Consider the following 27,873-nt stretch of genomic DNA (forward strand, 5'->3'; position numbering starts at 1 on the left):
TTTATCCTTCATCATTGGATGTTCTTTGAATTTATGCTTAAAATGTTTTCAGCGGTCCTTTGTGGTCGTAATAAAAAGTGAAAAATGGACCCGTGTTTCCTATTTTTCTTGTCATTTTTTGCCAATATTGAGTGGAAAATGTAATCATTAAACCGCATGTATGTCAAAAAGAAAAGTGCAAAAATTAACTTTAATATCCGAACAATAATTTTTTTTTAAAGTTGTTAAAAGCGCATGTATAAGTAAAGGGGTATTCCCATCTGTAAGATCCTACCCCAATATGTAGTGGGTATAATAATAATATTTTTATTATTTGTTATTATTATTAGCAAATACCTCCAATTAGAAATGTAGTATAGTTCTTCTGATTCGTTATGTCTCTTTCCTCATGTGCAGGCATTGCAGGATCTTAGGTATCCATGGTTACGACCACTAGCAGCTAGCTGTCACTATATTAGTGGTTGTAACCATGAATACCTAAGGTCCTGCACATGAGGAAAGAGACATAGCAAATCAGAAAAACTATACTACATTTCTAATTGGAGGTATTTGCTAATATTATTATTATTTTTATTATTACACCTACTACATATTGGGATAGGATCTTGGAGATGGGAATAACTCTTTAAGTTAAAAAATGTGCCTGGACAGAAAGGGGAGGATGATGGACCAGTCATGAACTGGTTAAGGAAGCAGTCGGGGAGGTCTGGCCCTGCTGACTAAAATGCACACAATTTTGTAGCAAGATGTTACTTTGCTAAGTGCACTAGTCAGAAAAACACAGTAGTTAGTAAAAATAAGCAAAGAACTTATTTTTCTGGCAGAAACTGATTTGCTATTTGTTTCTAAATATACTGCCATATTAGCGTTTTAATTATCATGGATATTTTGTCCTTAATTAAAAAGAAATTGCATTATGGCTCATGAAATCAGATTTTTGTTTTGTGGAAACTGGATAATTAAAGCGGTTGTTCTCTTGTGCTCTAACCTATGTTTTACTTGTTTCCATTTTAGTTGAAATCTGAATTTGATAAATTATTTGAAGATTTGAAAGAAGATGACAAAACACAAGAATTGGAGCCGGCAAAGGTGAATTTCTGTTATTGTGTGAATTATTCATTAAATACCCTTTTGTTGTTTCTCATATGAAAAAACAAATTGCACAGCTTCTCCTATCCATTACAATGTCAATCATGGACTGCATTGACTTACACATGCGTATACAGGATGTGCAAAGCATGGGATATCTCACTGCCCTACTAAATAACACAACCGAGCACAATGCACCCAATATGTGGTCAGGGGGCCCAGATCGCCTCAAAGAGACTATTAACCCCGTTACCTCCCAAGGTGGTTGGCACGTTAATGACCAGGCCAATTTTTACAATTCTGACCACTGTCATTTTATGAGGTAATTACTCTGGAACGCTTCAACGGATCCCCCTGATTCTGAGATTGTTTTTTTCGTGGCATATTGTACTTCATGATAGTGGTAAAATTTCTTCGATATCACTTGCGTTTGTTTATGAAAAAAAACGGAAATTTGGCAAAAATTTCGCAATTTTCAAACTTTGAATTTTTATGCCCTTAAATCAGAGAGATATGTCACACAAAAGAGTTAATAAATAACATTTCCCACATGTCTACTTTACAAAAGCACAATTTTGGAACCCAAATTTTTTTTTGTTAGGAAGTTATAAGGGTTAAATGTTGACCATCAATTTCTCATTTTTCCAACAAAATTTACAAAACCATTTCTTTTAGGGACCACATCACATTTGAAGTGACATTAGGTCATCATATTGAATAAGTTGTCATTAGTCTTGAGCGCAAGTGTTCGCTACTTGGGTATGCTCAAAGTATCATGGATGCTCGAGTGACATGCTCAAGTCCCCGCCCACATGTTTCACGGTTATTAGACACCCAAAAGAAAAAAACATACGGGAATCGCTCGTGCATGGCAGGCAATCCGTGCAACTTTTTTTGGCCACGAAGCATATGGGGCGGAGACTCGAGCATGTCACTTGAGCACCCGCGATACTCAATGCATACCCGAGCACCCGATGCAAACTCAAGTAGCGAGCACTTGCGCTCAACACTGGTCGCCATATCGTCATCATTTTTTTTTTCTCTTTACTTTTGAAAAAATCCTAACCAAAACCCTAGCACAACCCCAACCCTAGAGTTTATTTTTTACGCCTTTTCTCATGTGGTATAAGTGATTAGACGACATTATTCTTCGGGTCGGTGCGGCTACAGAGATACTTGATTCATGTCGGGTTTTTATGATTGACAGCTGTCACACTAAAAGACGCTTTTTTTTTTGTTGCAAAGACTAGTTTTTGCATCACCATATTTTGACAGCTATAATTTTTCCATATTTCGGCCGACAGAGTCATGTGATGGCTTGTTTTTTGCGGGACAAGTTGACATTTTTATTGGTACCATTTTTGGGCACGTGACATTTTCTGATAGCTTTCTATTCCGATTTTTGGGAGGCAGAATAAACAAAAACCAACAATTCCGGAATTGTTTTTTGTTTGTTTTTTTATGCCGTTCTGCGTGTGGTAAAATTGATAAGGTAGCTTTATTTTTCAGGTCAGTACTTTTACAGCGGTAACACATTTATATTGTTTTTTTATGTTTTGCCACTTTTACACGATAAAAACTATTTTATAGAAAAAAGAATGCTATGCAGCCTGTCAGGGCTGCACAGGGAGAAGTTACTTTGATCGTGCGCTGCGCATGACCAAAGTAACTTCCTGCTGTCTGGTGACCCGGGAGCCGCTGCAGACAGCTCGGGACACTGGCAGAGGAGGTAAGTATCGGTCGATTACCTCCCCTTGCCCCCGCAATGCTGTGATCAACTTCGATCGCAGCATTTCGGGGGTTACTGTGCCACTCCTGGCACATAGCATCGGGTGTCAGCTGTGACAATCAGATGACCCGGCGGCGATCGCCCCGCGACGCTTGTGTGCAAGCTCGATCGCAGAGCGCGTAATAGTACGTAGTTGGTCCATAAATCCCAGGGCACAGCTACGTACTATTACTGACAAGGTCGTAAATGGGTTAATGAACACAGTTACGAAAAGTAGGTTATGTAGTAGGTGTTGAACTAGAATTGCTCTTCAACACTTCTCCTCCCATCCATCCTTTGGTGTCAGTCTCCTGTCCGGTTATTATCCATGAAAAATGTAATAAAAATTCATATATATACATATATATGTGTGTGTATGTATGTATATATATATATATATATATATATATATATATATATATATATATATATATATATATATATATAAATATATAAAACATGGATGCCAGCCCTGTGCTGTCCGTGATTTTTTTTTTTTTGATGGACCTGCATGGGTAATTGTAATCCACGACTCGGATCATGTCTCCTTGTTTATTTTTGCAACTATAGTGGTATTCAAAAAGATCACTGACGTGTGAACATCTCAATAGAATATAATGAATACGTGTTTTATCCATGAAAAACACAGAACACATAGGTGACTCACGGACATTTGAATGAGGCCTAAGAAATAATTATATGGATGTCGCACTTCATTTGCCCTCCCCGTCTTAAATTTGCTTGTGATAGAATGAATTGGATTGCAGAAATTGTCGCATGATCTTGATCTGTAATCCAAGAGCAGCATGCTAAGGGTAGGGTCATATGCCTATTGCCGGCCTCTACGGCAGGGGTCACAATGGAAGGGTTCACCAGCTGGTAACGGCTTCACCTGTGTACTTAATTTCTGGCTTTCATGTTGCTCGATATCTGCAATCTGTAGTTTAAGAGCTTCTTGCAAGGCAGTGGATGTTGTCCGTGCTGTTTGCAGGTTGCCACTGAGCCCCAAGTAAGTGCTGCCACAGTTTAATTAAAGGCAACCATATCGGGTCTTCGAAGTCTCAGAAACAACACAATTACAATTTAGATTGCAAATACAGCTTCCTAATAATGTCTTTGGTACCTGTGACAATAGATTTTTTTAAATGAACAGTTAATGCTGTCCTCAGCGTATCTAAGTGGACCGACAAGTCTGGGGGTTTCACTGAGAGCAGTCTGACATTACACTATGTGCAGAATTATTAGGCACATGAGTATTTTGATCACATGATACTTTTTATACATGTTGTCCTACTCCAAGCTGCATAGGCTTGAGAACCAACTACCAATTAAGTAAATCTGGTGATGTGCATCTCTGTAATGAGGAGGGGTGTTGACTAATGACATCAACACCCTATATAAGGTGTGCTTAATTATTAGGCAACTTCCTTTCCTTTGGTAAAATGGGTCAGAAGAGAGATTTGACGGGCTCTGAAAAGTCCAAAATTGTGAGATGTCTTGCAGAGGGATGCAGCAGTCTTGAAATTTCCAAACTTTTGAAGCGTGATCACCGAACAATCAAGCGTTTCATGGCAAATAGCCAACAGGGTCGCAAGAAGCGTGTTGGCCAAAAAAGGCGCAAAATAACTGCCCATGAATTGATGAAAATCAAGCGTGAAGCTGCCAAGATGCCATTCGCCACCAGTTTTGCCATATTTCAGAGCTGCAACGTTACTGGAGTATCAAAAAGCACAATGTGTGCGATACTCAGGGACATGGCCAAGGTAAGGAAGGTTGAAAAACGACCACCTTTGAACAAGAAACATAAGATAAAACGTCAAGAATGGGCCAAGAAATATCTTAAGACTGATTTTTCAAAGGTTTTATGGACTGATGAAATGAGTGACTCTTGATGACCCAGAAGGATGGGCCAGATGCTGGATCAGTAAAGGGCAGAGAGCTCCACTCCGACTCAGACGCCAGCAAGGTGGAGGTGGGTTATTGGTATGGGCTGGTATCCTCAAAGATGAACTTGTGGGACCTTTTCAGGTTGAGGATGGAGTGAAGCTCAACTCCCAGACCTACTGCCAGTTTCTGGAAGACAACTTCTTCAAGCAGTGGTACAGGGAGAAGTCGGTATCATTCAAGAAAAACATGATTTTCATGCAGGACAATCACATGCATCCAACTACTCCACAGCGTGGCTGGCCAGTAAAGGTCTAAAAGAAGAAAAAATAATGACATGGCCCCCTTGTTCACCTGATCTGAACCCCATAAAGAACCTGTGGTCCATCATAAAATGTGAGATCTACAGGGAGGGAAAACAGTACACCTCTCGGAACAGTGTCTGGGAGGCTGTGGTGGCTGCTGCACGCAATGTTGATCGAAAACAGATCAAGCAACTGACAGAATCCATGGATGGAAGGCTGTTGAGTGTCATCATAAAGAAAGGTGGCTATATTGATCACTATTGTTTTTGGATTTTGTATTTGCATGTCAGAAATGTTTATTTCTAAACTGGTGAAAATAAACAAGTAAGATGGGATTATATTTGGTTTTTATTAAGTTGCCTAATAATTCTGCACAGTAATAGTTACCTGCACAAACAGATATCCTCCTAAGATAGCCAAATCTAAAAAAACCCCACTCCAACTTCCAAAAATATTAAGCTTGGATATTTATGAGTCTTTTGGGTTGATTGAGAACATAGTTGTTGATCAATAATAAAAATAATCCTCTAAAATACAACTTGCCTAATAATTCTGCACACAGTGTAAATGCTGTAATCAGCCCCCAGCCGTGACTGACATTTTCTTGACTTGCTCTGTCTTCTCTTCTGTGCTTGAAGCTTTGCGCACGCACATTGTTCCTGGGCACAGAAGAGAAGACTCGACGAGTCAGGAGGATGTCCATCATGCCTGAGGGACCGTGGTTACAGCCTGTAAAACCGGAGTGCTCTTGTTGAAGAAATGGTTTTCTAGTTCATTTTCATATGGCAAGGATGGCATTAAAAGTTAATTTTTCATAAACGTCTGTTGTCTCATGTATCGAGGAAATAATTGGGAAACTGCATTCACAATCTAAATTTTACTGCAGCGGTTTAGGTAAAGTGATATGTTGAGGCTTATCACTTTATGATCACTGTTAGGCCACGGCCCCACTATCCGTATTCGGTCAGTATTTTTTCTCAGGAGTGGGAGCCAAAACCAGGTGAGGAACAATCAGAGAAAAGGTATAATAGAAACAAGTCACCAATTCTACATTTATCACCCACTCCTGGTTTTGGCATTTTAGGCCGTAGCCTAAGAGTCAGGGGGTCTGGTGCTGTCGGTCACTCCGACTTTGGAATATAAGGCGTGGGCATTTTTATTTCTTCCAAAGTGTGTCTTGTTTTGTATAGAATATAGTATATTCTCTTTGAAGCATAAGAGAACTGAATGTAAGAAAGTTGACAAAATTCCACTGTGGGCATCCTAATAAAATGATGTTTCTTTTCTGTATAGGCCGTACAAACGGTGTTGCTTCCACATCAGAAGCAGGCTTTGGCATGGATGGTTTCACGAGAGAATAATAAGGAGCTGCCACCCTTTTGGGAGCAGAGAAACAACCTATACTACAACACTCTTACGAACTTTGCTGAGAAAGAAAGACCTGAAAGTGTAAGAGGAGGAATTTTGGCAGATGACATGGGCCTGGTATGTATTTTTGAGTTCTGATTAATTTGACTAGTAAGCATAATTTTATCAGTGGTGATTGACATAAATATGTAAACTATACCTTTTGAAACTGCTATTTAAATGAGTCTTGAATGCAAACTCTGAGCTGCATCAAAAGAAAAAAAATGGTAAACTAACCCGGTTTTGATCAGGGCTGTGGAGTCGGAGTCGTGGAGTCTGAGTCAGTGTACATTTTGGTGGAGTCGGAATTGGAGTCGGTATAAAATGAACCGACTCCAACTCCTAAAATATATAATAAATTGGGTACAGTAGTTCAATGCAGTTTGTGGGGAATATTTTTTTCATAAGCATTTGGTAAAGTTTTGAAATGTCCTATTCCTGATCTAAGGGTCTAGACTTTTAGCTGAGATGAATCTGTGCTACAGTAAATTTATGACTTAAACATGAGCCATGTATGAGGGAGTTGGAGTTGGTGTCGTGGAAATTGCGGAGTCGGAGGTTTGGCTTACCAACTCCACAGCCCTGGTTTTGATGATGCTTTGTATCAGCCTTAAAACCATGGGTGCCATATCCCACTGTTGAAAAACAGCAGTAGTAAGAAAGAGGGGATTATCGGCACATGGTAAGATAATTAATCAATATTCATTGTAGACACATTAAAAAAAGTAATCCCATATGGAAATAAATATTACCAATGGATGTGCCAATAACGCTTTCTTTACCACTTCTGAGCTGCACCCTGATCCCTTGCCATTCTTCCACTCTTCTTTGTCAGCTCTCACCTACATACTGAATGATTTCATGCAGAGGCTGCAGTGATCACAGGACCAGGTTTTCTATCTTTATTACCCCCGTGCTCTGTCTGAGCAGAGCCATGCATGGTAACATAGGCACACAGAGAATTATTTTCTGCCTTTACCTGAACTCATGGGCGGAGAAGTGGCTCAGCACTCCAGAGTATGGCAATGCTTCCATTGTAACAATTGGTGATTCATCCTTGTTGGCTAAAAAATGTAACAACCTAACTAGTAACTATAAAGTATTTAGTGGGTAAACTTTTCGATGCGTATGCTTGTTTTAACAGTTTCTTTGCTCATTCTTTGTTTTCTATAGGGGAAAACACTGTCAGTTATTGCATTAATTCTCACAAACTTTCATGATGGAAAGCCATTGCCAACTGTGAAACTCCAATTGGGAAAACAGGTAAAGTTTGTGTTTATCATCATGCAAATAGTATGGCTATTTTTGATTATTAATAGTGGAATGTGCCATGATTTCACTCTTTTTATTCAGAATACTAGTTCGGCTGCCCAATCAAGAAATAGTGAGTCACAGGAACTGTATGGGGGTAAGTTTATTAAGATACCATTATTTTTGTCTATATAATAGATAAAACTGAGGATTTATCACTGTATTACAAATCCTAGGTTGTGTCCTTATTTTAGTAGAAGACATTCTAAATCAGGGGTTTCAAACACGCGGCCCTAGGGCCGCATGCGGCCCCTGAGGCTGCTTAATGCAGCCCGCAGGCACCGGAGGCCCCATAATGATTGCGGCCTGGTCCTGGGGGCCGCCGATGTCCGTAATTCTTTTAAGTTGAATGTTCTACAAGTTAGGGACCAGCATGGGCCATTACTACAAGATGAGAACCTGGATGGGCATATTACTACAAGATGAGGATCAGGATGGGCACATTACTACAAGATGAGAACCTGGATGGGCACATTACTACAAGATGGAGACAAGGATGGGCACATTACTTCAAGATGGGAACCAGGATGGGCATATTACTACAAGATGGGGACCAGGATAGGCACATTACTACAAGATGGGGACCAGTATAGGCACATTACTACAAGATGGGGACCAGGATTGGCACATTACTACAAGATGGGGACCAGGATAGGCACATTACTACAAGATGGGGACCAGGATTGGCACATTACTACAAGATGAGGACCAGGATGGGCACATTACTACAAGATGGGGACCAGGATGGGCACATTACTACAAGATGGGGATCAGGATAGGCACATTACTACAAGATGGGGACCAGGATGGGCACATTACTACAAGATGGGGACCAGGATAGGCACATTACTACAAGATGGGGACCAGGATGGGCACATTACTACAAGATGGGGATCAGGATTGGCACATTACTACAAGATGGGGACCAGGATAGGCACATTACTACAAGATGGGGACCAGGATAGGCACATTACTACAAGATGGGGACCAGGATGGGCACATTACTACAAGATGGGGACCAGGATGGGCACATTACTACAAGATGGGGACCAGGATGGGCATATTACTACAAGATGGGGACCAGGATAGGCACATTACTACAAGATGGGGACCAGGATAGGCACATTACTACAAGATGGGGACCAGGATAGGCACATTACTACAAGATGGGGACCAGGATTGGCACATTACTACAAGATGGGGACCAGGATGGGCACATTACTACAAGATGGGGACCAGGATGGGCACATTACTACAAGATGGGGACCAGGATGGGCACATTACTACAAGATGGGGACCAGGATTGGCACATTACTACAAGATGGGGATCAGGATGGGCACATTACTACAAGATGGAGACAAGGATGGGCACATTACTTCAAGATGGGAACCAGGATGGGCATATTACTACAAGATGGGGACCAGGATAGGCACATTACTACAAGATGGGGACCAGGATAGGCACATTACTACAAGATGGGGACCAGTATAGGCACATTACTACAAGATGGGGACCAGGATAGGCACATTACTACAAGATGGGGACCAGGATGGGCACATTACTACAAGATGGGGATCAGGATTGGCACATTACTACAAGATGGGGACCAGGATAGGCACATTACTACAAGATGGGGACCAGGATAGGCACATTACTACAAGATGGGGACCAGGATAGGCACATTACTACAAGATGGGGACCAGGATGGGCACATTACTACAAGATGGGGACCAGGATGGGCACATTACTACAAGATGGGGACCAGGATGGGCATATTACTACAAGATGGGGACCAGGATGGGCACATTACTACAAGATGGGGACCAGGATAGGCACATTACTACAAGATGGGGACCAGGATTGGCACATTACTACAAGATGGGGACCAGGATGGGCACATTACTACAAGATGGGGACCAGGATGGGCACATTACTACAAGATGGGGACCAGGATTGGCACATTACTACAAGATGGGGACCAGGATGGGCACATTACTACAAGATGGGGACCAGGATGGGCACATTACTACAAGATGGGGACCAGGATGGGCACATTACTACAAGATGGGGATCAGGATGGGCACATTACTACAAGATGGGGATCAGGATTGGCACATTACTACAAGATGGGGACCAGGATAGGCACATTACTACAAGATGGGGACCAGGATAGGCACATTACTATGAGATGGGGACCAGGATAGGCACATTACTACGAGATGGGGACCAGGATAGGCACATTACTACAAGATGGGGACCAGGATTGGCACATTACTACAAGATGGGGATCAGGATTGGCACATTACTACAAGATGGGGACCAGGATAGGCACATTACTACAAGATGGGGACCAGAATGGGCACATTACTACAAGATGGGAACCAGGATTGGCACATTACTACAAGATGGGGACCAGGATAGGCACATTACTACAAGATGGGGACCAGGATGGGCACATTACCACGAGATGGGGACACTACTACAAGAAGTTCGTCAGAATTACTATATGGTGCAAATTGTAAGAAAAAAAATCACTGTATGTGGCCAATTAGGGGACACAAAAAGGAAATACAAATTGTAAAAACTGTAAACTTGTAAAAACTGTACCATAGCCCTTAAAATGAATGCCATGTAAAATAATAAAATAAAAAAGCCAAAAATGTTCAAACAATTATCCAAAAGGTGTATAGAAAAAAACAATATGATATCATTAAAAATTTCACATCATCCTGCAAAGAATGCGGCCCTTCAAATTCACATTTTTTCTATGTGCGGCCCATATACTTAGCCGAGTTTGAGGCCCCTGGTCTAAATCATATGTATTCTGGGGTACAAACTAAGTTGATTGGTCAGAAAAGCAGCACGGTGGCTCAGTGGTTAGCACTACAGCCATGCTGTGCTGGGGTCCTGGGTTTATATGCCATCATGAACAACATCTGCAAGCAGTTTGTATGTCCTCCCCATGTTTGCGTACTTCTGGGTTCTCCGGTTTCCTCCCACACTTAAAAGACATACAGATAGGGAATTGAGATTGTGAGCCCCAATGGGGACAGTGCTGATAATGTCTCTAAAGTCCTGTTGAATATGATGGTGCTGTGAAAGTGAGAAAAATAAATAGAGGCAATTTTTATGTTGGAGGATGAAATGTATGATATATAACTAGTACAAGGAAAGTGAAGTACTTACCAACAACACTAATTTTCCAGAGGCCCTCCTGGAAATTGAACGCTGTAACCTAATTGGGTTCTAAGTGCAACAAGTCCACCTTTGTCATGCATACGTTCTGCAGTGTTTATTAAGTGCATCTCTAGTGATCTGCCTAAAGCCCTTAGTATTTGCATCTTATTTAATAAATTCAGGTTTCTATTTTCAGAATAAATCTCAATCTTTTGCTTTACTTTGATCCTATTTTATCTCCTATATACTTAAAGGTAGTCTGTGATCACAAAATGACTGTTCAAACCAACACAAGCACTGGATGCATCCTCTCACCCACTTGTTTAACCGCTTCGCGACGGCCAACTGTAGATAAACGCCGGCGCTTGCTGGGCTCTGTGCAGCGCCGACATTTAAAAACGGTGGGTGGTCTCGCAGCGCTCAGGACCCCCAGGGTCCTGCAAGCGCTGCGATTCCGGTGCAGAGCGTTAGCTCTGACAGGGAACATCATCGGGACCTGATTGGATCAGGTCCCAGTGATGTTAACCCTTTGCTGTCTTCTATATGCCGCGATCTATAGTGATCGCGGCATATAGAAGACAGCAGGAGGAAAGGGGGTCATCCACTTACCTCTCCGACGGCCCCCTTATACCTTCCAGGACCTGGCGTTGCTATGGCAGCTGGAGGTCACATGACCGCCTCCAGATCTGCCATATATGGTGTCCTGCCTGGCTCAGCCTGCAGCTGAAGCCTGGCAGGAGACACTGACTGTGAAACAGTCAGCAAAGATCTCATGTAATGTAATACATGTCTATGACATTAAATGAGATCAGTGATCAGAAAAATAAAAATTAATGTCCCATACAGGGACTAAGTAAAAATGTAAAAAAAAAAAATGTTTTTAAACTGTTAAAAAAAATATCACAAAATAAATAAAAATAAATAAAGAAAATATTAAACCAATAAATCCGTATATTTATGCAAAACCAAAAAAAGTACACATATTTGGTATCGCCGCGTCCGAAACAACCCGATCTATAAAACTGTCACACTAATTAACTCCTTCTGTGCACACCGTAATAAAAATAAATAAAAAACGATGCTTTTTCCTCATATCGCCAAACAAAAAGTGGAAAAAAATGCGATCAAAAAGCAAAATGGAAATAAAAATGGTACCGCTGAAAACGTCATCTTGTTCCGCAAAAAAATAGCCGCCATACAGCTCCATCAGCCGAAAAATAAAAAAGTTATAGCGCTCAGAATAAAGCAATGCAAAAAAAATATTTTTTCTATAAAATTGTTTTATTGTGTAAAAGCGCCAAAACATAAAAAAAAATACAGTAAGTGTAGTATCGCTGTAAATGTACTGACCCGAAGAATAACGCTGCCTGATCACTTTTACCACACGCAGAACGGCATAAAAAAAAAACTCAAAAAACAATTCCTGAATTGTTGGTTTTTGTTAATTTTACCTCCCAAAAAACGGAATAGAAAGCGATCAAAAAATGTCACGTACCCAAAAATGGTACCAATAAAAATGTCAACTCGTCCTGCAAAAAACAAGCCTTCACATGACTGTCGGCCGAAATATGGAAAAATTATAGCTCTCAAAATATGGTGATGCAAAAACTAGATTTTGCAAAAAAAAAAGCGTCTCTTAGTGTGTGACAGCTGTCAGTCATAAAAACCCGATATAAATCTGGTCTCTCTGTAATCGCACCGACCCGAAGAATAAAGTAATCTCATCACTTAAACCGCACGTGGAACGGCGTAAACAATAAATAAAACCAATTCTTCACCTGCTACTGATTTGTTTATTATGTCTCCCAAAGATCGCAGTAAGGCTCTGCTCACATTTATCCTGCGCTCTGCGCTGAGCACTTACACCAGAGTTTCCGTGTAAATCTCTGAAATACGTGATTCAGACGGAACCCATGACAGAAGATTCCCTGTAATGAGGCAGATATAGGCCACTGTGGATGCTGTCTGGCCTGTGATCCCACGGTGTCATTTGTTTTAGGCGTGCATAAAAGTGCGGTTGGCCACAGTTTTGTGCACTTCTGAAAAAAAGGACACCGCTAAACAGAGGCCAGACGGAGTCCAGAGTAACTCTGCTGCCTCATTACAGTGAATGGATCCCGCAGGGGTTTCACCTGAATTACATCACTTGGAAATTTAGATGGATATCCCGATGTAAGTGCTCAGCCTAGAGCGCCGGATAAATGTTACGTAAAATGTTCCCAATAAATGCTTCAACTCAGTCCTCAAAAAAAGCTAGTCCCCACTCAGGTCCGTCATCTGTTAAAAATATAAGGGACTTCCAAGTTACTGGTAGCAGAAAGGCTCTGGAAAAGCGAAATGGCCCTTGCCCCCCAAAAGAAATTCAGAAAATTTTGTTCTCCCAAATCCAAATGCCTATTCTACAATAATTTGTTCTCCAATTGTCAAATAGCGCTCCGCCCCCCCCAGATCTCGCCGTATGGCTGAGCGGTACGATACAGCCACATATGGGGTATTGCCACTTTTAGAAGAAATTGTGTGACACATTTCGGCACCATTTTTACCCATTGCTCTGTGTGAAAATGTAAAATCTGAGGGTAAAACATTTTTTTGTGGTAAAAATATAATTATGCTTTTTTCACTGCCCAATGTTATAAATTAAAAAATTTAAAAAATACTCACTACTTCCCTAGATGAATTCCTTGAGAGGTGTAGTTTACAAAATGGGGTCACTTGTGGGGGTTTCTGCTGTTTTGGCATGTCAGCGACTCTTCAAATGTGACATGGTGTCTGCAACCTATCCCAGCCAACATAGCGCTCCTTTCTCTTCCGAACCCTGCCGTACACCAAAGCAGTTTTCCCCCACATATAGGGTATCGGCGTACTCAGGAGAAATTGCACAACAAATTTCATGGTGCAATTTATCCTGTTACCCTTATGATAATGCAAAATTAGGGAATGAAAAACATTTTTTGTGGGAAAAATGTGAAAATTTTATTTTTATGGCTCAATATTATAAACTTCTGTGAAGCAGGTGGGGGTGCAAGGTGCTCACCACACATCTAGATAAGTTCCCTAAGGGGTCTAGTTTCCAAAATGGTGTCACTTGTGGGGGGTTTCCACTGTTTAGGCACATCAGGGGCTCCCCAAATGCAACATGGCGTCCGCTAATTATTCAAACAAATTTTACATTCAAAAAGTCTAATGGCGCTCCTTCCATTCTGAACCCTGCAGTGCGCCCAAAGAGTGGTTTTCCCTCACATATGGGGTATCGGCGCGCTCAAGAGAAATTGCACAAAAAATTTTTGGGTCCATTTTTCCTGTTACCCCTGTGAAAATAAAAAAAATTGGGTCTAAAGTACCATTTTTGTGAAAAAAGTTAAATGTTAATTTTTTTCTTCCCCATTCCAAAAATTCCTGTGAAGCACCTGAAGGGTTAATAAAGCTCTTGAATGTGGTTTTGAGCACCTTGAGGGGTGCAGTTTTTAGAATGGTGTCACTTTGGGGTATTTTCTGTCATAAAGACCCCTCAAAGTGACTTCAAATATGATGTGGTCCCTAAAAAAATGTTTTTGTAAATTTTGTTGGAAAAATGAGAAATCGCTGTTCAACTTTTTAACCCTTATAGCTCCCTGACAAAAATGTTGGTTCCAAAATTGTGCTTTTGTAAAGTAGACATGTGGGAAATGTTATTTATTAACTATTTTGTGTGACATATCTCTCTGATTTAAGGGCATGAAAATTCAAAGTTTGAAAATTGCGAAATTTTCAACATTTTTGCCAAATTTCCGATTTTTTCACAAATAAATGCAAGTGATATCGAAGAAATTTTACCACTATCATGAAGTACAATATGTCACGAAAAAAACTGTCTCAGAATCAGGGGGATCCGTTGAAGCGTTCCAGAGTAATTACCTCATAAAGTGACAGTGGTCAGAATTGAAAAAATTGGCCCGGTCACGAAGGCAAAAACAGGCTCTGGCGCGAAGTGGTTACCATCTTCCTTGTGGCTTTACAGGAGTCAGAAGGGTAGAGATGGATGAGAAAAACATGACCAGCAGGAGGAAAGGAGCACTGAACTGCTTGACCACGCTAAAGGTGCACTGTGCTCCTCTGCTTGGTTTGAATTGTAATTTTGTTCTTACAGACTCCATTTAAAACTAAAAATATATATATATGTGTGTGTACAGTACAGACCAAAAGTTTGGACACACCTTCTCATTTAAAGATTTTTCTGTATTTTCATGACTATGAAAATTGTACATTCACACTGAAGGCATCAAAACTATGAATTAACACATGTGGAATTATATACTTAACAAAAAAGTGTGAAACAACTGAAAATATGTCTTATATTGTAGGTTCTTCAAAGTAGCCACCTTTTGCTTTGATGACTGCTTTGCACACTCTTGGCATTCTCATGATGAGCTTCAAGAGGTAGTCACCGGAAATGGTTTTCACTTCACAGGTGTGCCCTGTCAGTTTTAATAAGTGGGATTTCTTGCCTTATAAATGGAGTTGGGACCATCAGTTGTGTTGTGCAGAAGCCTGGTGAATACACAGCTGATAGTCCTACTGAATAGACTGTTAGAATTTGTATTATGGCAAGAAAAAAGCAGCTAAGTAAAGAAAAACGAGTGGCCATCATTACATTAAGAAATGAAGGTCAGTCAGTCTGAAAAATTGGGAAAACTTTGAAAGTGTCCCCAAGTACAGTTGCAAAAACCATCAAGCGCTACAAAGAAAATGGCTCACATGAGGACCGCCCCAGGAAAGGAAGACCAAGAGTCACCTCTGCTTCTGAGGATAAGTTTATCTGAGTCACCAGCCTCAGAAATCGCAGGTTAACAGCAGCTCAGATTAGAGACCAGGTCAATGCCACACAGAGTTCTAGCAGCAGACACATCTCTTCAACAACTGTTAAGAGGAGACTTTGTGCAGCAGGCCTTCATGGTAAAATAGCTGCTAGAAAACCACTGGTAAGGACGGGCAACAAGCAGAGGAGACTTGTTTGGGCTAAAGAACACAAGGAATGGACATTAGACCAGTGGAAATCTGTGCTTTGGTCTGATGAGTCCAAATTTGAGATCTTTGGTTCCAACCACCGTGTCTTTCTGCGACGCAGAAAAGGTGAACGGATGGACTCTACATGCCTGGTTCCCACCGTGAAGCATGGAGGAGGAGGTGTGATGGTGTGAGGTGCTTTGCTGGTGACACTGTTGGGGATTTATTCATAATTGAAGGCATACTGAACCAGCATGACTACCACAGCATCTTGCAGCGGCATGCTATTACATCCGGTTTGCGTTTAGTTGGACCATCATTTATTTTTCAACAGGACAATGACCCCAAACACACCTCCAGGCTGTGTAAGGGCTATTTGACCAAGAAGGAGAGTGATGGGGGGGCTATGCCAGATGACCTGGCCTCCACAGTCACCAGACCTGAACCCAATCGAGATGGTTTGGGGTGAGCTGGACAGCAGAGTGAAGGCAAAAGGGCCAACAAGTGCTAAGCATCTCTGGGAACTCCGTCAAGATTGTTGGAAGACCATTTCCGGTGACTACTTCTTGAAGCTCATCAAGAGAATGCCAGGAGTGTGCAAAGCAGTCATCAAAGCAAAAGATGGCTACTTTGAAGAACCTAGAATATAAGACATATTTTCAGTTGTTTCACACTTTTTTGTTAAGTATATAATTCCACATGTGTTAATTCATAGTTTTGATGCCTTCAGTGTGAATGTACAATTTTCATAGTCATGAAAATACAGAAAAATCTTTAAATGAGAAGGTGTGTCCAAACTTTTGGTCTGTACTGTATGTGTGTGTATATATATATGTATGTATGTATTTTACAGACACTTTCCACCTTCTTCCAACAATCCTGTGTGTGGTTGTATGATTGGCTCAGTAATGGCCACCCTCCTCTGCCCTGAATGCTAAGCCCCTTTTCCTCAGCTTGTCTCCAGCAGAGACTGAAATGGATCAGCAGGATATTAACTCCTATGGTCTACAGTACTCCTTCAGAGACAGAGTATTTGGCAGGGTTGAGCAGGTGGGACTTCATAGGAGAGCGTTCTGTTCCTAATAAACCACTGGTGTGTAAATTACAAGGGAATCTGTCAGCAGATTTTTTATGTGTAATCTGAGAACAGCATGATGTAGAGGTTAAAACACAGAATTCAATGATGTCACTTATCAAGCTGTGTGCTGTTGTTTACTAACACTGAAGGTTTTATCACAAGGCCCTTATCATTGCTGTGAGTGACTGGTGAGTGCTTCCTGATCTGACTCCGCCCCCTCCTGTGATAAGCAGCTCACTTTCTATAGACAATGTACATACAGAGCCTGATGTGGGTGGGGTTAGCTTTTTCGCCTCTTCTGCATCCTACATCTAAAAACTCTGTCAGAACTGCTAGATCTTCTCAATTTTTATTTATTTTTTACAGCTTCACTAATCTTCTGGTCCATGTGACTGCTGTCTGCTCACACAGGGACTACAGGGAGGGCAGCATCAACATTCCTAATGTGAGTTTACTAGACTCGGAATGAGACTATACAGACTTACATTATGAAAGCGACTTCCAGCCGCCCCTTTGAGAGCCGACTAGTCTGATTTTAGGTCATATGTTCCAGAAGATGAAATTAGCAGTGCTTGAAACCAGAGAAGAATGTGATTTCTAAGTATTTTAATTACGGATCCGAGTGGTGGAACCGCTGTGCTGTGATACAAGGAGGAACCAGAGGGGCGTAACTAAGTGCCTACCCGGACCGACCCTGGCCTCACGGTGGCTTAGTCGACTCTGTGAACCAAGGAGAGACCAGGAAGGTGAACCAGGTGCCACTCTGGGACCGACCTTGTGTGAGAGCAGGCGACAGGCACAGCAGATGAGCACGGCTGATAGACAGGCTGGTGATGCGGGTAGACAAGCAGGCGGGCACGGCCGATTGACAGGCAGGCGGGCATGGCTAATAGACAGTTTGGCGGGCACTGGAACCTGATAACTGGGGAGATTGTTAGCACATAAACAACAATCTTGCACAGGCACCTCCATTTTGGAGGAGGTGCCTTATATGAGGGCAGTCCTCCGGCCATTGGCCGGGGAATCTTTAGGACGGCACGCGCGGCCCCTTTAAGAGGGAGGGAGCGCACACGCTCGCGCCCTAAGTACAGTGCCCGGGGAACTGCGCACCCTGGGCAGACGCGGTGAGGGGATCGGCGTCTCAGCCCGGCAGGAGGCAGAGATGCCAACGCTACAGTACCCCCCCTCCCCCCTTTACGCCCCCTCTTCTTTAGGCCCGCAATAAATTTCTCTAGAAGACGAGGAGCATGAATGTTCTCCCTGGTCTCTCAAGACCTCTCCTCATGACCAAACCCCTTCCAATTCACAAGAAAGAAAGTCGTTCCTCTTACTCTCTTGATGACCATAATATTCTCTACCTCAAAGACGTCCTTAGCGGAGACTGGAGCTGGAGTGGTAACTGGATCGTCAGAGAAAGGATTAAGGACAACAGGCTTGAGGAGAGACACATGAAAGGAGTTTGGAATCCGTAAGGAGGCAGGGAGTTTCAGCTTGTACGCCACTGGATTTATTTGGTTCAAAATCTTGAAAGGACCGATGAACCGTGGACCCAACTTGTATGATGGTATCTTGAGACTTACATATTTGCAGGAAAGCCAAACCTTATCTCCCGGACGAAATAGAGGCGGATCCAGAAGTCTCTTATCAGCATGCTTCTTCATCCATTCGGAGGACTGAAGAAGCGCAGCTCTAGTGTCTTCCCAAATCACGAAAAGTCACTGACGAGAGACTCCGCGGCAGGATTGTCCACTGAAGAAGAGACGGGAAACGAAATTCGGGGTTGTCGACCGTAAACCACAAAGAACGGAGACTTAGCAGAAGACTCACTCACATGGTTGTTATAAGAAAACTCGGCCCAAGGCAGAAGTTCTACCCAATCGCTATGGTGAGTGTTGACAAAGTGCCAAATAAAACTGGTAAGGATCTGATTAATACGTTCCACCTGACCATTGGACTGAGGATGATAAGCCGAAGAAAAGTCCAAAGTGACATTCAGAAGCTTGCACGTGGCTCTCCAGAATCGAGAAGTGAACTGAACTCCTCTGTCCGAGACAATGTGGAGGGGTAGGCCGTGGAGATGAAAGATGTGACGGATGAAGTCCTTAGCCAGCACAGGTGCGGACGGAAGACCAGGCAAAGGAATGAAGTGAGCCATCTTGGAGAAGCGGTTAGTGACCACCCATATGACAGTAGAACTGGAATATCAGGGATGAAGTCCAAAGCAATGTGTTGCCAAGGAGCAGAAGGCACGGGGAGAGGAAGAAGACGACCAGCTGGAAGGTACCTAGGTATCTTGTTACGGGCACAGGAGGAGCAAACTGCGACAAAATCCGCAACATCCTTGCTCAGGGTGGGCCACCAATAATGTCGGGCAATGAGCAGAAGCGTCTTCCTCTGGCCGGCATGACCAGCCAGTTTGGACAAATGACCCCAGAGTAAGACCCTCTTCCAATCCTGAGCCGCTACAAAGGTCTTACCAGGAGGTAGATGAGACAGGTCAAAGGGAGCAACAGTCATTATTCTGGAGGGGTCAATGATGTGTAGAGGCTCCTCCTCTTGGTCGGTAGACAGGAAAGAGCGGGATAGAGCGTCAGCTTTAAAATTCTTGTCTGCCAGGCAGTAATGGAGAGTGAAACTGAAACGAGCAAAGAACAAGGACCATCTGGCCTGACGCAGATTTAGTCTTTGGGCGGTCTGCAAGTAAGCGAGGTTTCTGTGGTCAGTGTACAGTACAGACCAAAAGTTTGGACACACTTTCTCATTTAAAGATTTTTCTGTATTTTCATGACTTTGAAAATTGCACATTCACACTGAAGGCATCAAAACTATGAATTAACACATGTGGAATTATATACCTAACAAAAAAGTGTGAAACAACTGAAAATGTCTTATATTCTAGGTTCTTCAAAGTAGCCACCTTTTGCTTTGATGACTGCTTTGCACACTCTTGGCATTCTCTTGATGAGCTTTAAGAGTTAGTCACCGGAAATGGTTTTCACTTCACAGGTGTGCCCTGTCAGGTTTAATAAGTGGGATTTCTTGCCTTATAAATGGGGTTGGGACCATCAGTTGTGTTGTGCAGAAGTCTGGTGGATACCCAGCTGATAGTCCTACTGAATAGACTGTTAGCTGTTTTTTTCTTGCCATAATACAAATTCTAAGTAAAGAAAAACGAGTGGCCTTCATTACTTTAAGAAATGAAGGTCAGTCTGTCTGAAAAATTGGGCAAACTTTGAAAGTGTCCCCAAGTGCAGTTGCATCAAGCGCTACAAAGAAACTGGCTCACATGAGGACCGCCCCAGGAAAGGAAGACCAAGAGTCACCTCTGCTTCTGAGGATAAGTTTATCCGAGTTACCAGCCTCAGAAATCGCAGGTTAACAGCAGCTCAGATTAGAGACCAGGTCAATGCCACACAGAGTTCTAGCAGCAGACACATCTCTTCAACAACTGTTAAGAGGAGACTTTGTGCAGCAAGCCTTCATGGTAAAATAGCTGCTAGGAAACCACTGCTAAGGACAGGCAACAAGCAGAAGAGACCTGTTTGTGCTAAAGAACACAAGGAATGGACATTAGACCAGTGGAAATCTGTGCTTTGGTCTGATGAGTCCAAATTTGAGATCTTTGGTTCCAACCACCGTATCTTTGTGCGACGCAGAAAAGGTGAACGGATGGACTCTACATTTGACCAAGAAGGAGAGTGATGGGGTGCTACGCCAGATGACCTGGTCTCCACAGTCACCAGACCTGAACCTAATCGAGATGGTTTGGGGTGAGCTGGACCGCAGAGTGAAGGCAAAAGGGCCAACAAGTGCTAAGCATCTCTGGGAACTCCTTCAAGATTGTTGGAAGACCATTTCCAGTGACTACCTCTTGAAGCTCATCAAGAGAATGCCAAGAGTGTGCAAAGCAGTCATCAAAGCAAAAGGTGGCTACTTTGAAGAACCTAGAATATAAGACATATTTTCACTTGTTTCACACTTTTTTGTTAAGTATATAATTCCACATGTGTTAATTCATAGTTTTGATGCCTTCAGTGTGAATGTACAATTTTCAAAGTCATGAAAATACAGAAAAATCTTTAAATGAGAAGGTGTGGCCAAACTTTTGGTCTGTACTGTAGATGGCCACCGAGTGCAGAGCCCCCTCAAGCAAATAGCGCCACTCCTCCAGTGCTAATTTTATGGCCAGCAATTCTCGATCTCCTATGGAGTAATTGCGCTCGGACAGAGAAAAGAGTTTGGAGAAGAAACCGCAGGTCACCATTCGCCCGGACGAGGATTTCTGGGTGAGCACTGCTCTGGCCCCGGAGGAAGAGGCATCAACCTCCAAAAAGAACTGTTTATTGCAATCTGGACGATGTAGCACTGGAGTGGAGGAGAAGGCTTGTTTAAGAGAGACAAAGGCACTCTCCGCCTCGGAAGTCCATTCCCTGGGATTTGCTCCTTTACGGGTGAGAGCAGAGATGGGAGCAGTCTGGAAGGAGAAATGAGGAATGAAGAGGCGGTAATAGCGAATCCCAGAAACCGCTGAATAGTCTTCAACCCCTCAGGTCGGGCGCCACTTTAAGACGGTAGACACCTTCTCGGGATCCATCCACAGTCCGGTTTCAGAGATGATATACCCAAAAAATGATAGGGAGGTCTGCTCAAAGAGGCATTTCTCGTACTTTGCATACAGGCGATTCTTCCGGAGCCTCAGCAGTACCTGACGAACATCCCTCCGGTGAGAGGGCAGATCAGGAGAGAACACCAAGATATCGTCCAGGTACACCACCACGCAGGAATACAGGAGATCTCGGAAGATGTCGTTCACTAACTCCTGGAAGACGGCTGGAGCATTACAGAGACCGAACGGCATCACGTGGTACTCGTAGTGACCATCCCGAGTGTTGAATGCCGTCTTCCACTCGTCTCCCTGGCGAATCCGGACCAGATTGTACGCCCCACGAAGATCGAGCTTAGTGAAGATCTTTGCGCCTTTTAGGCGGTCAAACAGCTCCGAGATGAGAGGCAGGGGGTACTTATTTTTGATGGTGATCTGGTTTAGGCCCCTGTAGTCGACACATGGACGAAGAGAGCCGTCTTTCTTTTTGACGAAGAAGAATCCTGCTCCAGCCGGAGAGGCTCCCAACGGAGCACCTTACCCGAGCTCCAATTCAGGACGGGCTCATGTCTCTGTAACCAAGGCAGGCCAAGCAAAAGGGGATGAAAGAGACTAGGCAGCACGTAAAAGGAGATCCTCTCCGAATGTAACGTTCCCACCTGAAGAGTTACAGGCTCAGTGACAAACAAGGTGGTCTCATAGAGAAGCTTTCCATCCATGGAGGAAACCGCTAAAGGATCAGCCAGACGTATGGTAGGAATCTGATATCGCTCCACAACGGCTTGTTGAATGAGGTTCCCAGCGGCTCCGGAATCCAGATAGGCAGTCTCGAAGAAGCGGGTCTCACCACTGGTAACTGAAACAAACAGAGTCAAGGGCGAAGAGGAAGGAAGAACTTTTGTCTAGGACGACCTCTCTGAGCGGTCCTAGACACTGGAGTTTCCCAGTTTTACCGGACAGGAGTGGATAAGATGCTCTGTACTGCCACAGTAGAAGCAACTCCCCTTGGCGCGGCGGACCTCCTGGCGAGACTTGACCATCTAAACTTGGTCTATTTGCATAGACTCTGGAGAAGACACCGGAGGGGATGCTGGTTGCGAGACTGGCGTTTGGAAGGTTGGTGCGAGGCACAGGGGTCTTTTCTCACGGGTCGCCTCCTTAGAACGCTCCTGAAAACGGATGTCGATCCGTGTAGCTAATGACACCAGGTCGTCCAGAGAGGGAGGTATGTCACGGCCGGCTAGCTCATCCTTGATCCGTCCGGAAAGGCCCTCCCTAAAGGTGGACACCAGAGCCTCGTTGTTCCAGGCAAGTTCAGATGCGAGGGTGCGGAAACGCACGGTATACTGTCCCACAGAGAGACTCCCTTGGCGGAGTTGGAGAAGAGAGGAGGCAGTCGAAGATTTTCGTCCAGGCTCATCGAACACCTTCCGGAAAACCGCGAGGAAGGCCTGGAGATCAGACACCAGAGGATCCCCTCTCTCCCACAGAGGGTTAAGCCACGCCAACGCCTCTCCGGTGAGGTGAGACATGATGAATGCCACCTTGGCCCGGTCGGAGGTGAACTGGTGTGCCAGGAGCTTAAAGTGCAGCGTTTACTGATTTATGAAGCCCCGACATAAGGCAGTGTCACCACCAAAACATGGAGACTCAGAAATCCGGGGTCCTAAGCCGGATGCCACAGCTCCACTGCATTGAGGTGCCGCCGGACCGGGTACCGCTTGGTTAGAGGTGGACACAGTCTGGGTGGACAGCACGTCCAGGCAGGAGTTGACTGGCGAGAGACCTCATGGTACAGGTCTGAGAGTGAAGGAGCCTGGGAGCCACTGGATTCCATGGCCTGTGCAAACTGTTACTGATCCGGGTGGTGGAACCTCTGTGCTGTGATACAAGGAGGAACCAGAGGGTCATAACTAAGTGCCTACCCTGACCGACCCTGGCCACACGGCGGCTTCATCGACTCCGTGAACCAAGGAGTGACCGGGAAGGTGAACCAGGTGCCACTCTGGGACCGACCTTGTGAGAGAGCAGGCGGGACTGATGGCCGAGGCCGACAGGCACAGCAGATGAACACGGCTGGTAGACAGGCAGGTGATGCGGGTAGACAAGCAGGCGGGCACGGCCGATTGACAGGCAGGCGAGCGCGGCTGATAGACAGGCTGGCTGGCACTGCAACCTGATAACTGAAGAGAGTGTTAGCACACAAACAACAATCTTGCACAGGCACCTCCATTTTGGAGGAGTTAACTTATATGAGGGCAGTCCTCCGGCCATTGGCCGGGGACTCTTTAGGACGGCGCACGCAGCCCCTTTAAGAGGGAGGGAGCGCACGCGGCCTAAGTACAGTGCCCGGGGAACTGCACACCCCGGGCAGATGCAGCAGGGGAGCCGGACGACGCTGGACCGGGACCGCGGCGGTGAGGTGATCAGCGTCTCTGCCCGGCAAGAGGCAGAGATGCCGACGCAACATTAATACACTTACAATGCATTATATACATATTTAGAGAGGATTAGGGAAAAAAAGATTTACTGGGGGAGCTTCTGTAGCTCTACATCTGAAACCTGCATAACTTCTTTTTTGTCAAATTATTTCTTTCTTCACCATGCAGCAAGTGTGGACTTGGCTTCAGCAGCAGGCTTTGTGCATAGAAGACTACCGTTTCCATCTTGCATTGGTGGCTCCAGTGGACCCTGAGCTCCTATGTCACAGACTTGATTTATGTTGAGCTCAGAGGGCTGGAGACGTGACAGAAACACTCATTCCTGTGATAAAGCAGATGGGGAAATGTGTTATCTTAGAAAGCAGCAGCTGTGAGCCCCTGCTTTTTTGTCTGTATAATTTCTTGTTATAAGTGATTTATGCTCCCACCACCCTCTCTGTCCTGGAGCTGTGGTATGTGTCAACCATTACACAGTACACAACTGGTGCACATTTATAAGATTATTTCAGCACAAGAACTTTTTTTTTTTCTTTTTTTTTTTTGCTGTGTTGAATTTAAGTAGCAGAATTAGCCGGCTGAAGTGGTCCATGAGCCCAGTAGAACAGTTAGGTAGTTGGAAACTACCTGTCTGTTAATAGAACTACAGTATTTAAGATTAAATAGTCGCAGATAACGTTTATAAACTGCATTATAGGCATCAAACAACCCCTTATAAATTTTTGCTTCTTTTTTTTAACTAAAGAATCATCTAAGAGTGGTTGCAGACAAAAAGCTACAAAGGCAAGCCTTAAAAGGTATGTATTAAATAAGTATTCTATATATTAACTATTTTTTCCATCAATTGATAGTGTACGTGAAGATAAGATATGCTACAATAGTTTATTAGCATTATCTTAACACAGAAATATTCTTCTTTCTCTACTTATCAGTATTTTTAATCCCCTGTACTGCTCATTTAATCTCAAAAATTGTTTAAAGGGAATCGGCCACCCCCTGGCACTTATCTGACCTCTAATATGGGCGATAACAGGTGATAGAAATGTGAATCTATACTTACCTGTCTGCCTCATATTAGAGGTCTGGTTGCTTTGAAATGCCTTTTTATTCAATCCGTTTTCTGACGAGTTGGGGGACGGGAAGAAATTCCCGCCTACTTTGTGACTTGCAATGTTCCTCCCAGGGCCCTGTGACGTGCAGTCTCGTCTTCCTAATCCCGCGCATGTGCACCTTCCCTTTAACGCACGGCGCACTTTCTGCTCCCGGCTATGTTGTTTTCAGCAGTGATCTTGTGCGCAGGTGCCGGGGAGTCACAGAATTTTATTTTCTTTACATTTTGCATCCTCTAACACAGTATTACCAAAGAACAAATTCTCAAAAGAATTAAAAATATAGTGGTAGTATTCATTGGTTCACTTGACATGGAATGACCCTTTGACTACATGTTGGAGTATTGTCGCACTCAGAAGAAAGTGGGTAACAAACTGTGGGGTCCTCTTTTTCATGTTACCTCTTGTAAAAGGGAGAAATGAAGGGCTAAAGCAACATTTTCATGAAAAAAAATTAAAATTTTCAATATGATGACCTAAAGTTATCAAATTCTGTGTAGTATCTGTGGGTTCAAAATACACACAATGCTCCTGTATAAAATTCTTGTGGGGTTTAGTTTCCAAAATGGTGTCACTTTTGGGGGGGGGTTCTTTTGTTTTAAGCACATCAGGGGCTCCCCAAACACGACATGGCATCTGATATCTATTTCAGTCAAATTTGTGTTCCAAAATTCAAATGGTGCTCTTTCCCTTCTGAGCCCTGACGTTTGTCTGAACAGAAGTTTCTGACCTCATGTGGGGTATCTGTGCGCTCAGAAGAAACTGGGTAACAAATTTTAACTTTGATTTTGTCATACTATTCCTTGTAAAAGTGAAAAAAAATGGGACTAAAGCAAAATTTTAGAGGTAAAATTTAAATTTTGTTTGTTTGTTTTTCATTACACTTTGCATTAATTTCTGTGTAGCACCTGAAGGGTTAAAAAAAAAAAAGTTTCCTGACACCAGTTTTGAAGTATTTGAGGGGTGCAGTTTTTAAAATGGTATCACCTGTGGGTAGTTTCCAATATATAGACTCATATAAAGCTGAAAAGGTCCCTAAAGAAACAGGTTTTGTACATTTCTTAAAAAAAATTAAATTGCTGATAAAGGTTTAACCCCTGTAACATCCTAACAAAATAAAATGAAAACTGATGGAGATATGTGGGAAATGTTATTTATTAATTATTTTGCACAGCATGACTAACTGGATTAAGGATATCAAAATTGAAAGTTTAAAAATTGAGAATTTTTCAGAGTTTTCACCAAAATTCTGATATGCTTTCTGCTTATTTGTGAAAATATCTTCCTAAATTTACCACTAACATAAAGTGCAATATGTCACGAAAAAACTTTCTCAAAATCACTGGGAAACGTTTACGCGTTCCAAAGTTATTACCACATGAGGTGACACTGGTCAGAATTAAAAAGTTTGGCCTGGTCATTAATGTCAAAATTAGCTCCGTCACTAAGGGGTTAAGGCATTACTAACTGTTTTTGTGATCCTTCATTTGTGGCAGATTTATATTGAAGTTTTATGTTTTAGAAGGCAGAATCCCAGAAAAGCCAAGTGCGATTTGAATGATTCTGAAGAAGAGTGGCTTCCACGAAAAACTAAATGTGAGTGTGACATAGAGCCAACATGATGAATATGCTAAAAATGGCTTAATCACTTATGTTTTTTTTGTTTGTTGTAATGATATTGAATTAAGTTTCCATTTATATTTTGTATTATATTTAGCGTCTCCGGCCTGCAGTCTAGTTGATGATGATCTTTTCGCTATGGCTCTGTCTGGTGCATCTACCGGGGTGAATAAAAAATCTAAGAAAAAAGTCACAGGTTAGTATTTTAAGAGACAATGCATAGTGTGTAAAGTTATTAACATCTTAACCCCTTCATGATATTGGATGTATTGAGAAGTCCTATTTTGCAGGGAGTTCCTGCAATTGGACGTACTGCTATGTCCTGATGTATTCACATCGGCTTACCAGGTGACCGGTTATCCACCTTGCATAATTTAGAAGTAACTACAAGAATAAGGAATAAAATATAATTTTATTAGGAACAATTAAAACAAATTAAAAAGAAAAAAATACCAACAGATTGAAGACTTGAGGAACCTATTACTACATATGAAGCGTGACTGGTGTATCAGAATTACTATATTCATGCTGTATAGTTCAATCAATAAATCAGGGAACAGCCTATCACTGCTCTGGTATAATGCAGCTATCATATGAAAGAAGTATCCTAGGTGCTCTGTGACCATATAATTACAGAATTAATAATTTAGATAGAGAATTACTAGTGTCAAGAAGGTGCATCAGTGCATTTCATAGAATCATAGAATGGTAGAGTTGGAAGGGACCTCCTGGGTCATCTGGTCCAACCCCCTGCTCAAAGCAGGATTCACTAGATCATCTCAGACAGATGTCTGTCCAGCCTCTGTTTGAAGACGTCCATTGAAGGGGAACTCACCACCTCTCGTGGCAGCCTGTTCCACTCATTAATCACCCTAACTGTCAAAAAGTTTTTTCTAATATCTAATCTGTGTCTCCTCCCATTTAGTTTCATCCCATTGCTTCTAGTCTTTCCTTGTGCAAATGAGAATAAAGATGATCCTTCTACAATGTGACAGCCCTTGACATATTTGTAGACCGCTATTAAGTCTCCTCTCAGTCTTCTTTTTTGCAAGCTAAACAATCCCAAATTCCCAAATTTGGACTAGATCAACCAGTCAATT

At 42.9% G+C, this 27,873-nt stretch overlaps 1 protein-coding gene across 1 annotated transcript in view; it reads left to right on the top strand.

The window, feature by feature from the left end:
- The window catches only part of HLTF (helicase like transcription factor), a 103,844-nt gene that overhangs the window by 23,779 nt on the left and 52,192 nt on the right, over positions 1 to 27,873 (top strand). Inside the window, exons 6-12 of the mRNA XM_073674646.1 lie at positions 1,015 to 1,089; positions 6,340 to 6,531; positions 7,627 to 7,716; positions 7,807 to 7,861; positions 24,790 to 24,841; positions 26,676 to 26,749; positions 26,871 to 26,969. Of these exons, the coding sequence (XP_073530747.1) occupies positions 1,015 to 1,089; positions 6,340 to 6,531; positions 7,627 to 7,716; positions 7,807 to 7,861; positions 24,790 to 24,841; positions 26,676 to 26,749; positions 26,871 to 26,969 (637 nt within the window). The remainder of the gene's footprint in view (positions 1 to 1,014; positions 1,090 to 6,339; positions 6,532 to 7,626; positions 7,717 to 7,806; positions 7,862 to 24,789; positions 24,842 to 26,675; positions 26,750 to 26,870; positions 26,970 to 27,873) is intronic.

The sequence above is a fragment of the Phyllobates terribilis genome, unplaced genomic scaffold (assembly GCF_046119375.1).
Source record: "Phyllobates terribilis strain yellow unplaced genomic scaffold, ASM4611937v1 Scaffold_3__8_contigs__length_932513732, whole genome shotgun sequence".
Classification (NCBI taxonomy): domain Eukaryota; kingdom Metazoa; phylum Chordata; class Amphibia; order Anura; family Dendrobatidae; genus Phyllobates; species Phyllobates terribilis.